Genomic DNA, 16252 nt, shown 5'->3' on the forward strand with positions numbered 1-16252 from the left:
CTATGGCAACCCAAGAATGCTGGTACACCGAGGAGACCATGACTGGTAAAGCCCAGGGAGAAATTTGACCAGAACACCAGTGCCTTTTTTACAGTATGGTGTCCCCATCACCATACCAGGGCATTAGGACCCACACAGACCACAGGGTGAGAACTCCTGCTGGTCCCATTAACCTCTTCCAGCAGCAACCTTTGCTTTCCCAGGAGATCTCTCGTCCAGGTACTGGACAGACTCCTACCTACTTGTCATTTTTGGGTTGCCAGTTGTGATGATACTGCTCCTGGCTGTCACCAAATACACAGTCTTTGAAATATTTAATATCTCAAAAGCTTTGAACGTCACTTACCTGCAATCAAATCTTTGAATTTCTTTTTGGAATTACTCGATGCATGCTTTGCACACCATTCTCAAAAGACCACCACTGACACCAAGGCACTAGGTTGATTTGTTTTATTTATAAAAAGTAATTACAAGAGAATTGGACACTTTTTAGTGTTTGCATAGATGGAGCAACTCAATATGTACCTGAATGCTTTTGTTGGTGTGGAATTTCTTGCTATTTCATGTGAGCATTCTTCCATCTGCTCAAGAATGCCTGCAGATACGTCTGCCTGCACATTTAATAAATAAACATTAAATTAAAACATCTTCTTAAGATGCTTAATAATTTTCTTGAATAGAGGAGCCAGATCACTTTTCAAGTCAGACCTGGCTTTCTGTAAAACACCTTTAGGGAACAGCTGAGAGATGACACTGTTCCAGACACTAGGAGGAGCTCGGCAAATAAGTTATGAGTCCTTCAACTATGTAAACCTGTAGCTACTGCACTAGAGTATACAAAGGAGGCATATCATATAAAAACTCACATTCTTTGAAATAAAACATTCACATGTTTAAAAGGAAACAAGGCAAAATTTCAGGTGTATTACTGTAAATCAAAGTTTAAAAAATGAAAAATACTGCACTTATTATTGCCATCCAATGAGCCCAGAAATGCACTTTAAGTGCACCAAGACTTTCAATGTCCTCTGTAGAGCAAGGAGCATAAAATATACTTCAGGAAATTGTGCACCCCAGGCTCTATAAAAGGTCAAAAAGGACAGTTTCTAGCCGTTCAACAGACAAACGTACTTCTCCAGCAACACTGGTTTCATACACTAATAACACTGATTTCAGAGAACCAGACTGAAATGCTGCGCTTGGACATTGTACTTTAAACAGCCCAGGCTTAAATACCCCAGCCTTCTTGTACAAACATCATACAGATTGAAAATCAGAAGACCTTTAGACAGCTGGATGAGAAGACACTGAATGACCGTGCAAGAAAACAATGAACAAGACCAAGTTCTTAGTTCTTGAACATATATGGATAAAAAAAACTAAATGTTCAAATATACTTTGCTCAAACCATAATTTGTACTGTGATTCAACATAACCAGGCAATGCTTAAACATATATAAACCCCATAAAATGAGTGTAAAACTTGTGTCCGTATATGAATGTGTCAACATTGAACAGTAACTGCCCGGAACAAAGAAATAAAGTACACTTTTCACTTGAAGGCAGAATGTGCAAATTGTGCCTTTTTGTCATTTTTACAGTCAACTTCTTCCATAAGAAACCTAATGAAATACTACAGATTTTAGGGGGAGTCTTTTGGTTACGGGTTAGTGAAAGCTGTTTTGTTGGCCAGGCCAAAGCCTAAGACAATGCACTAATCAGCTGACGGTACAAAAGGTTAAAAAACTAGGTAAATTTTTGGTGACCTTTAAATTTCTGTGGAAAACTTTCTAGTTCACAACCGAACCCCACCTTCACCTGAAGTGAAGCACACCTGAAAATATTAATGTCAACAGCAGTCAGTGTTTGATTTTAAAACTTGAATTCAGAGGAAGACATTCGTGATCTTAAAGAATAAATATGTGCTACCAAGTGACCCAATTATAGTGTACGTACAGATCCATGCATTGTCTCAGCCTTAATGATCATTCATTTGGAAAGCCAGGCTTGTAGTTCCCTCATGTACAGAGTGTTTACAACAGCTTTTACACAAGAACAGAAGACCCTGAAGAGAGGTATAGCAGATTTCAGAACTTTTGGTACTCTTTTGCTATTACAAAAAGACAGTAATTCGGAAATTTGAAGATAACATGCACACTTTAAGCTATGTAGTGATAGTGGGCAAAAAAATAAGCAATGCAAAAACTGTAGGTAACAAAAACCCCTTCTACTTTTTTCCTCAAAGGCTTACAAAATATCTTAATCTATCTACAAATAAATATGGCTTTTTAACCATCAGGTTTTTCTTCATTAAATAGTAAAAAAAAAGTAATAAAAGCATTGATCTATACCACACTGAGCATTGAAACAGATGTTTCAGTTCCAGATTCTCATACATTACAAGACTGTGATAAGAGTTAAAGACTACCACATGGGTCCCTTTTATGAATAAGAGTTAAAAGTGGAATTTTCCACTACAGTTTAAATTATTGCAAAGGAATATTTCACTTCTCTTACAAAGCATTGGCTTGCAATATTTAATTAACTTAGCCTTATTTTACTACAAAACAGGCAAGGGTTTACCAGTAAAATTGAAGCAAAAATGTTTTAGAATAAATGAGATAATTTAGACTCTTTACCACAAACACTGGGACTCGCAAAGGAATACTTTTTAGACTAGTTCATCCTTTTCAATTGTTCTTGTACTACACTGTGCAGGGGGAAATGGTTTCATGCAGAAGATGAGGTAGCATTAAGGTAAGTTGTAGATATAACGGAGACATAAAACATTAGAATATTTCTAACTTCTAGGATGAATGAAATATGTCAGAAACTCACTGAAACAGAAAGGCAGGCTAAATGGGTCTTAAAGGACTGGCACCCTGCCAGCCTAGCCTGATGGGAAACCCAGTTAACGGAGGTAGTTGCGATTTCTGCACCAGCCGATGAGAAAGCCGACAGTTCCTTTCGGAGAAGCCGACGTCATTGTAAATCAGTTCCATGTTACAGTAAGGCGTTGCTTGTTGAGAGGTCTTCAGTTATTCAGAATGTTAAAAAAACTAATAATAATAATAATAGCAATAAATATGTTTAAAAAGGATCTTCACAGAAGACAAGATTTCAATGTCAGTCAACAATCATTTGTCAAACACTTCCCTCACAAGAGGCATAACCTGGCCAGAGAATTAAACTTGAGGTCATTTATGCAGCTTGGCACAGACACTTCATTGTCTTTAAGGGTTGAGGACTGGAATCTAAGCTAGATTCAGAATACAGTTTTCTTAAATAGGCAGACTTACAGTCTGCCAATAAAACTCTTCACGACACAAAATAACCGTGATCCTCGGCACAGGAGCAAGGATCGATTCGGTCAGCCCTTTACCACGTCGGTGCTGAGCTGCTGTAAAACCCACACTTATCTTTAAAGGCGCCACAAACTTTCAACACCTCCAAGCCTTCAAAAATGTCCTCTTTAGTCCCTTGTCAGGGAAAGGTTTGAAAGTACACTTTACCAACTCATCGCTTCTCAAGGCGAGTTGGGGACAAGTCACACACACAAGCCCTGCAAGCACCAGTTTGTAAACCCTTCGCCCAGTTTCCCCACAGGCCGAGACAGAGAAGACACCTGGGCTCAGGAGCCCACCAGGATTTCCATGATGTGCTCCAGCTCATTCAGGTCCCGCACGGCGGGGGATGGGGAGAACGCAGAGGAAGCGGGGGAGCAGGAGGACAGGTACTTGAGGAGTTCGTCCCCGGGCGGCACCGGGAAAGTCCGCCCGCCCAGCGCGCCGGCCTCCCGCTCGTAGACGGAGGTGTCGATGTCCGGGAAGAGGTCGTCCAAGGCGACGTCGGTGAGGTAGCTGGACCTCATGATCTCGAAGCTGCCGAACACCGGCTCGGGGGCCCTGCAGGCTTCCGGGCCCTCGCCGGGCCTCTCCGCCCTACAGGGCGAGCCGTCCTGCTTGGACCCCCAGTCGCTCGGCACGTTCTCGATCGAGCTCAGGGGGGCCCGTTGTTGTTGGTGCTGCTGCTGCTGCTGGGGGCCCGGAGAGGAGCTCCCATCCAGCACCAAGTCCAGATCCCTGAGAAGAGAGGAGATGGCGGAGGACAGGGAGAAGTCCTCCTCCGCGGACAGGAGCGCCCAGTCGTCGCCGTCCCCGAACCCCGGGCGGTGATTCTCCAGAGACATCCTCGGAGGGGGGGCTTCCTTGTGAAGGCCGGGCTCTGGCGGGATTGGGGCCGGGACCCGCTGGTCCGGGACTGAGCCCCCGGCGCCGTCCTGCCGGATCTCCTCCTGGATCTGCCGCAGGGTGTTGGCGATGAGCACGGAGCGGCGCAGGCTGGGCTCCGCCAGCGCCTGCCCGCGGTGGAACTTGTCCAGCGAGATGTCGAGCACCGACTGGCGCTGGGCCGCGTACAGGCTGCTGCCCTTCTCCGCGCGGGCCCCCGCGGGCAGCTCGCCGTCGGCCGGGAGCTTGCGCTTCTGCCCCTTCACCTCCATCCTCCGCCTGCGGGAGACACGAAACAGACCGTCAGAGAGCGCCCGCGTCCCAGCAGGACCCCCCGCCTCTCCTCCCAGGGACTACCCAAGTGACCTTCCCAAGTCACCAGCAATGACCCTCTTCGTCCCGTGACCGGCACCCCCACGCAGTCACCCCCCCCCCACAGGTCACCAGCATGACCCCTATGACCCCCTTCTCCTGGTGACTGGTGCCCGCCCCCCACCCCCCGCCAGCGGTGACCCCTCAGGCACTGGCACAGCTACCCCCCAGGTCACCAGCGTGCCTCAGTCATGACCCCCCACCCCCAGGGACCAACATCTCTCAGTGGTGACCTCCCAGGAAATGGTGCACCCCCCTCCTCACACAGGGTGGCAGTAAGTCCAGGTGCACAGCTCCCACCGCTCCCCAGTGCCAGACAGAGGTGGACCCCGAGGGGAAGACCAGGCGCTTTCGTTCCTAACTCACAGGTGGATTCAACACCATCCGCAGCCGTCCCCGGAGCACGCCGCGCCTCCGCCAGACCCTTCCTTAACCACGGCGGCACACAGACCAGAGACAGGGGGGAAGGGCATTCAGCACCAAGAATAGGAGGCACTTTTTACACACCACCCACGCCATGTTCTCCGTGGGCTTCTCTCAACTACATCACTGGCTTAATCGACCACGGGCTGGTGGGGCTGTGGGCCGAACAGCCTCCTCTCTTTTCTCACTGTTCCTCACGACACGGGGGGGGGAATCTGTGCGTGAGAAAGTTATACCCTAGAGGAAACACAAAGTAGAAAGAAACCCTGGTAGTAGCCCAAGTAGCCAACCCTGGTCCCAGAGACCTGCAATCCCCGCCTTTCCAGTCCCCCTCAAACCCATCCGTTTGTAAAGCATGCACTTTGACAAACTGCAAAAATTAATGTTAAATAAAAGCATCCAGACAACAGAATCTGGTAGCCAGCCCATAACCGCCAGCATGAAGCGCAACATGAAAACAAAAAATCGAAGTCACGTCCTAGCTCGTATATTAAAAACTGGGTTTACCTGAATCTAATATGGGATCAGAACTCTCAACAATTCATAAATGCGGGTCTGATGTCCAGCTGCAGAAGCTGGATCCCAACAGGGCTCAGCCGGCAAGCCCAGCTCTCTCTCGCTGCAGAGCCACACTACAGCGCGGCAGTTACCCGAAACCGCCTGAACCCATCCGGTGGCGCTGTCGAGCACACTGCCGGGGGGGCACCAGCGCAGGGACGTGCAGAAGCGAGGATGCCGAAAGGATGCCACGGATGTTACATGGCTTCACAGTACAAACCGATTACTGCGGACGGGGGCGGCCTGGCGTCGAAATATCCTACCTAGACTTAGCCGAAACCCACCCCAAAAAATGGAAATGAAACCCGCAAAAACAAAAACGAGCGAACTACTGCTATTTGTTTCACTTCGTAAAAGTGGGGAAGGTGGGGGAGGGGTGGTGGTAGCCGATCGCCCAAATGTAATTTTCCGCCAGTAAAGATCTTAAAGAAAGATTAAAGGCGTTTTTTTTCCATTAAAAGATCTTTAAACTGTTTCTCCGGTAATGAGGCCTCGGCCCGAGGACGTACTGCTTCAATCCACGGACGTACCGCAGAGACCAGGCAAGCACTGGTTAACTCCAGCAGCGCAAACAACTCAGGCGCCTGGACTCTCACCGCCACCGTTTCCTCGGGTGAACTCAAGTAAAGCAGCGAAACTCAACCCCCGGACAGTTTAAACGAGGCTGTTAACGGAGAAGAAAAAGTGAAACCGACCGACAGTACTCACCGGTATCGCCGTCTGCCCTCCCCTCCAAACTCACAACTCAGTCCGCACTTAAAATAGGGGTCCAGCATCTAAATAAAAATCACTGCTGCGCCTCGGAAAACGCGCCAGCTCCGAATACAGTGTCTGCTTTGAAGCAATACAGGCAGGTAAGCTGGTTACAGGACGAGGTAAATAACGAGCCCTCTACTTACTCCCTCCTAGAAAATTACTGCACAACTAGCCGCTCCTACTTCCCGCCTGCTAATTCAAGTCCGACGCGAACCGCAGTGCGCAGGCGCACGACTACACCCCGTCCTTGGCATTGTGGGATATGGAGTTTAAAGATGGCGGCCTCTTTCAAAACGCGTTCCTATTTAGTTCAGAACGGGCTTTTCCGTCGTTTTCAGATGGCGGATCCATGCTGCTCAAAGGGCACTTCAAATGAAACTTTCACCACTGTTAGAAGTGAGCTTTTGCTGTATTCTGCGGGATGTAAATGCAGAAATTATCCGATTCAGCCTCAAAGCAGGGGTTCCCCAGCTTACAGACCGAAAACATTTTGCACCAGGGGTTGTTTTCACTCATTTGAAAAGTGGAATCTTGTACCTTATAAGAGTTAAAACTGGGAAGGGCGTTTTTCTGATACAGAAGAACTTTTCTGTGACTGCGTTAAACTAAACCTTTGTCTAAAGTTTTATCAAAATGTTGTTTCCATGTTACTCATGTCGAAATGCACGACCGAACACTTCTAAAAAAAACTCCAAGTCCCAGAGCGCATTGCGACGCAAAGGGAATGTGTCGGCGATCCATGTTAACCATGCGTTTTTTTAAATCTAAGGTCAAATTAAAATATAGTCTGAAAAAATGGGAATTATTTTCGCATAAACACGCTTATTGTCCTTTTACGTTTTCACTGGGTCTTTTCCTTGCATGGCATCATACCAATATCCTTAAAAATGTTTTTTACAATTGAGTCCTGAACTTATAAATAAAAACACGACTCGCATCACTCGAATTAATACACGAAGGCAATACATTAAAGATTAATTATAGTGTTGGAGTATTTTAGAATACGACTGCATCGTGACATTTATACAGAGAGACACAAAATCAATTTAAGTCCCACTAACCACTGCACAAAGTAATATTTCTCGGAATAGACTGTTAAAAGTCAACCGTTGCACGTACAGACCGATAACATAATACACTAAGGTTTAAAAAAAGAGAATTAAACTAAAACATAACCATCCGCTTTTAAGAATTGTTGCCGTCGCGTAAATTTCGTTGAGCATTTTACAGGAAACATTTTGTGTGATGTTAATGTTCAAAAACACGAACCCCGCACCCGCTCCCACCTCCAAGTCCTTTAGCTCACCGATTTTTTTTATCGTTACTTTTTGATAGTTAAGACGCCGCAGACGGCGCCTAATGCAGCGACTGCGATAGCGTCTTCGTCTTTTAGCCCATCAATGTCCAGTAAAAAAAAATCCGACAACGCAAAGATGGGACTGAAATTTACCTGCTTCGCTCTCGTTTTCCCAGGCTTTCGTTTTCTCCTCAAATCCCCGACATCCACAGATTTTCTTCCCCCTCACCTGGAGAGTTAGGGAATACTACTGCCACTTTCCTCGCCTCGAAATCTCGAATCTTCCCCCTCTGCCCATCGCTCCAGTTAATGTCTGCAGATCCGGGACAGTTTTTCCCAGTTTCTCCGACAGGGTTAGCACCACCCCCCCCACAAGAAGCAGGCCGCCCTCTACTGGCTTGGACCGACTGTTAAACCGCCTCGGCCTGGTCCGGATTGGACGAGACGGGTGTCGGTTTAAATGAAATCGCCCCCACCTCAGCGTGTCCCCTTCGGTTTCGCAGTCCCGGCTCCGGAGACAAATGGCAAAGGTTGTAGAGCCCCGGGTAAATGGTCCAGCCCGATACCGGAGACTTGGAGCTCGCTGGGTGGTATTCAAAATCGAGCCAGCCGGACAAAGTGGTGTGCGAGACTGGTAGGGAGATCGGGCTTTCACAAGCGCCCGGCCGTTTGAAGGCGACGGCGGACAGCCCCGCACGCATCCCTTTTCTTATTAAAAAAAAAGTTGTCGGTTTTGTCTTACTTGAGTCCGATTTTTTTGTAAATACTCAACGGTGTATGTAATGCACTTAAAAGAGCCGTGGGATGGATGTACGGCCATCAAACCCCAAAACAAAACGCGCCGGCACGACCGCGGACCGACGCTTTCAGACGCTTTTACACTTTCCGGGCAAGTTCCCTCTCCCCTGCGCTGTTGTCGTCCCTTGACTCCTGGTTCACACGTGAGGGCTTATCGATCTATAACCCGAGACCCCCTGGTGCGGCTGTGGACTGTCCGACTGGACTTTGTCCACCCCTAACAATGGCGAGTTACACATGTGTGAACGGGTCGGTGGCGACACGGTCCGGCTTTATGAAACCCCTTTATGAAAGGACGAACCGTATATTTGGTGGGAGGGGGTGGGGAAAAAAATACACACCCGCCTGAACTTGAGATGTTTTATTAGAAGAAATCTTCAGAGGAGTTCGAAGCAATCCAGTCTGAAGCAGTAAAGGCAAGGCACTCACTGGCAACAACAGGTATCTGAGCATTGCATGGTCGGTGACTCCTCTGCAACCTGGCGCATACAGGCACCGGAGGTGCAGCTTTTTAACGTTCGCTGAAAAGGTGAAACGGGCCTTCAAACCACAGTAAAAAGGACAGGTTTTTTGGGGGCGGGAGAGCAAAAGCCATTGCACCAGCCAAGCCTAAAACACTGCCCCCAGTGGACATTAAGGGTTCTTTCATGCCAGGGGGTGGGCGCTGCTCTTTCCAGCGAGGGCAGCTGGAGCAAATCCGCGTTTCACCCACCTAACATGCCATCAGCCTGCGCCCAAGCAGCACCACCCCCACCAGTGTGCCACTCCTGCCCACCGCTGTCACCAGGCTGCAGAGGGCGTCGTCACACTGTGAGCATTTTGCCAGTCTTCTAAGGCAGCAGTGTCTAAAGCTTGCAGCAGGTTGCAGGGGCTTAGTGACCATAGCTCAGCACATGTTGATGTTGTCGAGTTTAACCCCTCCCCCGGCCCACCCTCACCCCCACCCTGCGCCGGTTAGCTGTACTCTCCGCAGAGCCCCACGGTCTTCCTGTCCCACTCCGTCGTGGACAGGCAGTGGACGAAGAAGTGGCCCAGGTCGTATTTGGAGATGACCTTCCCCTTCAGCATGTTCTCCGTCACGGTGTACCTTTCGGTCAAGGGGTGGTTATCTGCAGAAACAAAGGCAGGACACTTCCTGGCTCTGACCTTTACAGTGGGCCTTCTGCTTCGACCGGTATTAAACAGAAAGCCCAGGCTGTGCACAGATGCCTTTCTTCCCCCACCAGCTCCTCTTTTTAAAAACAAACCTCCCTGTCTGGTTTCAAAGCATGTAATGTAGTCCTGCTCAATTCTGAAGTAGCACCTCAATCTGTAGGTCTTGGATTGGTGTATGGATTGAATATGTATGGTAACTCTTGCATGTGCACTGTTTGGGGTTTTTTTTATCTAGGCTAGGCACATTCCACTCAACTTTGTTGACATGGCGCAAAGTTAATTTGGACATGAATAAGCACCCCTTGCTGTCCAATATCTTCCTCCTCCTGCTCGCTGCACAAACTCCCCTGACACCCAAGTGATCCAGAAGCTGGGCTAGTTACCAACTAAGGGAGCTAAAATAATAAACTGCTGGTATAGACACTGTGGGGAAAGTCATTTTTATGCCAAGTTCTTAAGTTTTCTGCATAAGGAATGTCTGGCTGTTTTCTTCCACAATCATGATGGATCCATTTTCTGCAGGACAAAAATTGACTTTTAGCTGCGTGGCTGCATATAGAGAAATGTCTCACAGTGACTCAGCTAGACTGGATTGATACATGTGAGGGACCAGAGTGACTGTGCAGGTTTAGATCACTATGAGAGACACATTTCTGAGGATGTTGCCATGTTGAACACATGCTGATCCAAGTAACGAGACAACTAAGATCCATGAGGAACAGTGATATTTTCCATTTTGCAGTGGAAAACATCAGCAAAGCACAGGCTTTGAGGAAACTGAATAGCACAACATGCATCAAGGGTCTTGTTGCCTTCCAAGAACACCCCCCAGATCTGAAAAAGACTCTTGGCAAAGGAGGAAACCAGCCAAGAAGTAGGCCGAGAGAAAATCACCCGCAATGTGTGGAGGCATTACTGCCACGTAGTCCAGCCCCGACTCCTTCAGAAGCCTGTGCATGCGGTCATGGTCCTCGGTGATGGGCACCAAAGGAGGGGGCACCCTGCCGCGATCCCCAAGAAGGAAGGCTGTTGTAGGAAGAGGGCACATTAGGTTCACCAACAACCCCCCCACTTTCCCCTTTTGATTTTTGGAGAGACCAAGCGAATTGCTGAAGGCAACACGGGAAGAGGAACTGCAAAGCTCTTTTTTACATTTAGGGGTTAGAAAGAACCAGCAGACGAGCCGAAATTTCCAGGTCCGTGCAGTTCCCTTGTTCTGTGATGGAGAACAAGTCACCAACTTCCAGTGAGGTGAAGCAGCCCCATTACATTGTAACCAAACAGGCTTCTGAATACATCTTTTAATCCAATAGAAGTACTGCTCTTGAGTTTGAGACCGTTTTACAGACCAATACTGCTTACTTGTTAAATCTGCACGTAGATCAGGTTGGAACATTTCTGCGGTGAAATGTCTGCTGCACAACCTGTGCATATTCACTCATACAGTACATCACATTAGTCATTATGGAGACTAGTGAGCAGGAAGGGCTGCTTCATGTTGCAATTTGCACGAACTCTCGCTCTTGCCCGTGATGAGACTTACAGTACTTTCACCAAGTTCACAATTTTGTGTGCACTTCAAAATTGGTAACATTTTTCTCAAACAGCCTAAATTCATTGATATTTTATTTAGCGAGGTTTGAGGAACTGGCCTGAGAAATTGGGAACGCATTTCCCTTTAACGGAACAAAATCACTATACAAGTTAGGATCAGAAGTTGTTTTTGTCAGTGTAAGCAGGGAGACCAGGATTAAAATGGATTTCACCTTGTCCATCAACTGAAACGGGAGGCCCTGGTCTTCAGAAGTCACAAGAAATATACTGTAGTTGTGTCCACGATTTAATGATGATTGAGAATCATTCTGGGTCACTGCCTTAGAGGGCTCTATAGCTTGCATACAAAACCTGAGGCTCAGCCTTTGTGAGCCCTCAGCTTTGTAGATCCCAGCCACATTGCCAGGAGCTTCCCAGAAACAGTGCTAATTGTTCCTCCAGTTGGACTTCTGCACCCTGGGCAGAAACATCAGCCTTCATTTGAGCATCTGCAAAAGGCACACCGCACGATGCTCCAGACCAAGCCAGCAGATGCTGTTGTGTTTGTGCATGCTCTGTTTATGGTTGGGGTTGTGCATCACCTTAGTCATGGTTGAAAGTTAATAAGTTTAACTTTGACATCAATGTTCCATTTTTGACCATCAATGTTTCCATTTTTGAAAGATGGAAATGTCTTGATTTTCCCGAGTATAATGTTTCCTTGGTTTTGAAGAAGCACATTAATAGGTTTTGTGCGGGAGTCACATTGTTGCAGTCCATTAACCACAGCTGAGCTATGTACCACTGTGACTCTGGTATGGATTTTGCCTAAATGTACTGCATAGGGTTCTCAACATCAAAAGCAAATACTTTCAAATCTGATTATGTCTGCTAAAGACTGATGTTCTCTAAGAAGGATGGCCATGGTACTTTAAACACTTTTTGCAGTACACCAAGGCAAAGCAGGTGGGGCTGCACATTGGTGGTGGAGGGGATCCCCATTACCTGTAAAGCGCTTTGAGTGGAGTGTCCAGTAAAAGTGCTATATAAGTGTAAGCAATTATTATTATTATTAAAGATGTCCAGTCCTACCTGACATGCATGCAACAACCTTTTGAATTCCACGGGCTTTCATAACTTCCAGAATGTTCTTGGTTCCTTCTGACATCATGGTGGTGGGGCCTGTTAAAATTCAGGAGGCAGTTCAAGGCGCATACACCCACAAGCCTACACAAAGGATGCACGGATTCACTTTTGTCCGCCAACCTGGGATTTCTAGTACTTGTACTCCCTCTTGTGGTCACCATTGGGAATTGCAGTCACTATTTCAAGGAGCTGTGATCGGTTACTCATTCAGGTACATTGAAGTTCAAGTTTATTGTCATTATACTCATATACAGGTATATAGTATAACGAAATGCTATTTAGCTAGCTCTCAGACGATAAGTAGTACAAAGAAAAAACAACAACAATACAATTGTATAATAAAAGAAAGAGACAACAGGCAGTGTGCAAAAAACAACAACAGGCAATGTGCAAAACAACAAAAAGGTAACAGGTAATAATAATAATAATAATAATAATAAACTTTATTTTATATAGTGCCTTTAAAGGTGGCTTCTCAAAGCGCTTTACAGGATGACAATAACAATAAATAAGAAGACTACAACAATAAATAACATAATAACATAACAGTTAATGTGCAAAAACAACATCAGATGTGCAAAAACATGCATCAACAGAATGAAATAAAGGGATAGAAATGATGGGGAGTGAGCTTCTTGACATGTAAGGTAGAGGTAGATTTCAATGTGTGAGTTTTTGGTAAGAAAGAAGGCACTGTGAGGTTCAGATTGTGGGCGAGAGGCGAGAGGTGAGAGAGGCTGGGAGTTTAATAGTTTGATAGTGCGGGGGTAAAAACTATCTGGGTCTGGCAGTCCGGACCCGAATGCTCCGGTACCGTTTTCCAGATGGTAGAGGGTCATACAGTCTGTAGCTGGGGTGTGTGGGGTCTTTGATGATGCTTAGAGCTTTCCTCAAGCACCGTCTGTCATAAATGTCCTGTATAGATGGGAGGGCAGCCCCAGTGATGGACTGGGCAGTTTTCACCACCAGCTGTAGGGCTTTGCGGTCAGCAGCACTGCAGTTGCCATACCACACTGTGATGCAGCCTGTCAGTGTGCTTTCTGTAGTGCATCTGTAAAAGGTAGTGAGGATCTGGGGACATATCTTAGCCTTCTTCAAGCGTCTTAGGAAGTATAGGCGCTTTACTGAAGTTTATACTGTTTAAAATAAATGTTAAGTGAAGTGTATTTCTGGGGAAAGGGTTTAAGGTTAGATCATTTAAGATCCAACTTCAAATAATCTTACAAGCAAAATGCCATTTTAAACCTTCGATCTTTAAATATATTCATTCATTTTAAATGGCTCCAAAGGCGCAGAAGACATCAGGTAACCCCTGGGGTTTCACCAGTGGGCTCCCAGCGCTCAGACTCACTCAGGTCGTTTCCGGTGCCCAGGATGATGATGGCGGCGTCCTGCCCCTCCAGCGTCTTCTTCACGTCCTCCTTGTTCAGGACGTCGCCCACCACCACCCTAGAGGCCTTGTGGTCCGGGGGCAGGCGGGAGGGGTCTCGCACCAGCACCGTCACATTGTAGCCTGCGGACACAGCGCGCGGTTTGACCGCTGTCAGCACCTTCTGAAATAAACACCTGCTGCTGGAAACCGCCTTGCTCTTCATCAGCACAGCCACAACTCAGAAGAAAGGCTACCGCGTGCGGCGCCTTTCGTGCAGTTTGTGGCTGCTCAAAACCGCCATTGGTTTGAAAATCCCGCGCATTTTCTGCACTAAGAGAGCCCGTTTGAAGAGACACAAGCACAAGGCAGGTGGGGTTTATGACTCCTGTAGTTCCAGAGCGCTGCGGATCAGGGCCGGAGCACAGAGCCGTTAAGGACTCGTATTGCCAGGAAGCGGGGGTAGTTCCAGAGCTCTGCTCCAGAGACAATCGAGCTGTTCGAGTGCATGTGCACAGAATCAGCCAGCCAGTCACCCAGCTCATGCTCTCCCGTCACGAGCTGAGTGTTACCCCTCAGGCACAAGGGAGGGAGCCCTAACATTTAACAGGCTAATAAACTAAGGTCCAGCTCCTGTCGGGGAGCAAATTCTTTTTTTTTTTTTAAACCAACTTCCACAAAACGAACAGACCCGCCCATCACTTTGTTTAAACAAGATCTAGATTGTATCAGGTTTTAGGGGGCAGTGTGCATCTTCTTTCCCCAATAAAGTATACTTTTACCGACAGTGTAAGCCGAAAAGGTTCATCTAAATCCCTCAAACTCATCTTGAATAGTCGAGGTTGCTCACCTGTTTTACTTTTAGAAAGTCCACAGCGAGCATGGGCCTTTTGTTCTGATGGCACCCCGACAGCTTTCACTCCCGTTTTAAATAACTAGGTAATTCGTTACTGGACAATTCGTCATTGACGCTGACTTTTCCACGAGAAGGTGTTTGTACAGATTAGCGACCGTGCAGCGTTCGTGAGGCTCGGACGGCCGGACGAGAGGTAAATATATGCGCGGCTCATACAAGCAAAGCTGCTGTTCGCACTTTTCAGTTACGTGGGTAAAACGGTCACATGTCGCCCTTCTCCATAGCAATGGAGAAGCGCTCTCCCAAGAGGCGCAAGGCCGGCACCGTTACCATACTGTAGCGCCCGAGTGTGCACAGAGAACGGAGCTCAAAGTGAATCGAGCCCAACCCATCTGTTCCAGAAGGATAAGGGAACTATCTGGACACCTCGTGACTTATCTCCCTTGCAGCAGGCGATCTGCAACCGTGACTCAGCCGAAAATCAGCACCTGGTCTGCCAGCATTACACGACTGTTTTTAAAGGATCTTCGCTCCGTCTTAAAGGAAGCAACATAAGTGCATGAAACAAGCCTACTACACTAATACCAAGTATTTTTTAAAAGTTTTTCCTTTATTAGTCAAGGCGATTTCTGTATCACGGGCTGTATGCGAAACAGATAACTGATTAATGAAGTTCACTAATATATTTAACGCATCAAAAAATTCGTCTAATACGAGACGGCGGAATAATCGCTTGCTTGTTAAATAGAACAAACAGATTTCAACGACTGAATTAATATAATTTTAATGTCAGTAGCATTGACCTTAATAGCATTCCATTATTTTACTAAAAAAGCCCCCTTTCGCATCGTTAATGGATTGTTTAGAAATTCCGCGGAGACAGCTGACGTGATGGTTAGATCAGTCAAGATGGACAAGACAGCTTTCAAAAACAAGCAACGCACTAAAGTCTCTAAATGTTTTACCTTATAGAGTCTTAACGATACCAAAAAAAAAAAGGTAAATAGTGCCCTTGATTTAATAAGTATACCAAACTTCGCAGCTGCCTAATTCGTCAAGCAGTTACGCTACAGCTGCAACTTGTCGATGGGCAGCCGCTGTCCGCGCTCGGGGCTGCAGAGGTAAGATTAAATCAGCTCGCGATCCACGGCCGTGGCCTCGAGTTTCACACGGTTTAGACTCCTACCTGCGCCGACAGCCTGGGGCAGGGTCACCAGGCCGGTCATTCCCGTGGCGCCGAATAACGCGACGTTTTTTATCGTCCCAGCCATGACGCCTGGAGAGCAGTAGCAGTGAGCTACAGCCACACGCTCAGTGTCACAAAGCTCGGCTTGGAAAGCGAAACCCGGTCTGTTAGAGGCGATAAGGAGGGTCCGCCCCCCACGCCGAGCGCTCACTTCCGCGACGAACTCCTCCCAGGATTAAAATCCACATTCCGGGCCATTGCGTATTGACAGCCCGGCTGAGCCATAAAAGACTACACCAAGTGCAAAGGTCTCGCAATCGTCACGAAACTGTGGATTCGGCACTTTTTTCCAAAAGCTCTTGCGTCATTTAACTTTTGAGGGAACGCGCTTTAAAGACGCCGGGCTTTAAAATTAAAGGGGGACGCGTTCCTTTTTTCGAGTTTCAGATAGGTCCACTCATGATAGAGTTGATGGCTCTTGGAGCAAACCGTTCAGTTAAATATTACCTCCGCTCAGTGGGAATCAGCAGCCAGCCTACCAGTCCTCTGACATACCAAGCGTCAAGTTTATTAA

The 16252-nt window shown here is 47.1% G+C and overlaps 2 protein-coding genes and 1 long non-coding RNA gene across 9 annotated transcripts; all 3 read right to left on the reverse strand.

Moving 5' to 3' along the window:
• Positions 1-435: 435 nt before the first annotated feature.
• On the reverse strand, positions 436-8640 carry sertad3 (SERTA domain containing 3). Of its 6 annotated transcripts, none has more exons than XM_088627658.1 (3): positions 7789-8640; positions 4968-5261; positions 436-4508 (listed from the first exon to the last, which is right to left on the reverse strand). In XM_088627658.1, exon 3 carries the CDS (start codon positions 4499-4501, stop codon positions 3632-3634), a length of 870 nt encoding a protein of 289 aa, XP_088483784.1. In that variant the 5' UTR covers positions 4502-4508; positions 4968-5261; positions 7789-8640; the 3' UTR covers positions 436-3631. The 6 variants fall into 6 exon arrangements, with proteins under 6 accessions (XP_088483784.1, XP_088483782.1, XP_088483785.1 ...); XM_088627656.1 differs by having other exon boundaries at positions 6291-8640; XM_088627659.1 differs by lacking the exon at positions 4968-5261.
• A 139-nt stretch (positions 8641-8779) lies between these two features.
• Positions 8780-15889, reverse strand: blvrb (biliverdin reductase B). 2 transcript variants are annotated; one of them, XM_088627660.1, is made up of 5 exons: positions 15679-15865; positions 13619-13780; positions 12214-12303; positions 10483-10614; positions 8780-9542 (listed from the first exon to the last, which is right to left on the reverse strand). In XM_088627660.1, the coding sequence occupies exons 1-5, from the start codon at positions 15761-15763 to the stop codon at positions 9388-9390; spliced, it is 624 nt and encodes a 207-aa protein (XP_088483786.1). In that variant the 5' UTR covers positions 15764-15865; the 3' UTR covers positions 8780-9387. The 2 variants fall into 2 exon arrangements, with proteins under 2 accessions (XP_088483786.1, XP_088483788.1); XM_088627662.1 differs by lacking the exon at positions 10483-10614 and having other exon boundaries at positions 15679-15889.
• Positions 10814-12201, reverse strand: LOC148672181 (uncharacterized). The gene is made up of 2 exons (XR_015935695.1): positions 11933-12201; positions 10814-11462 (listed from the first exon to the last, which is right to left on the reverse strand). It is a non-coding gene; the product is annotated as an uncharacterized LOC148672181 (long non-coding RNA).
• Positions 15890-16252: the final 363 nt, after the last annotated feature.

The sequence above is a fragment of the Lepisosteus platostomus genome, chromosome 4 (assembly GCF_059453375.1).
Source record: "Lepisosteus platostomus isolate fLepPlt1 chromosome 4, fLepPlt1.hap1, whole genome shotgun sequence".
In the NCBI taxonomy this organism is placed as follows: Eukaryota; Metazoa; Chordata; class Actinopteri; order Semionotiformes; family Lepisosteidae; genus Lepisosteus; species Lepisosteus platostomus.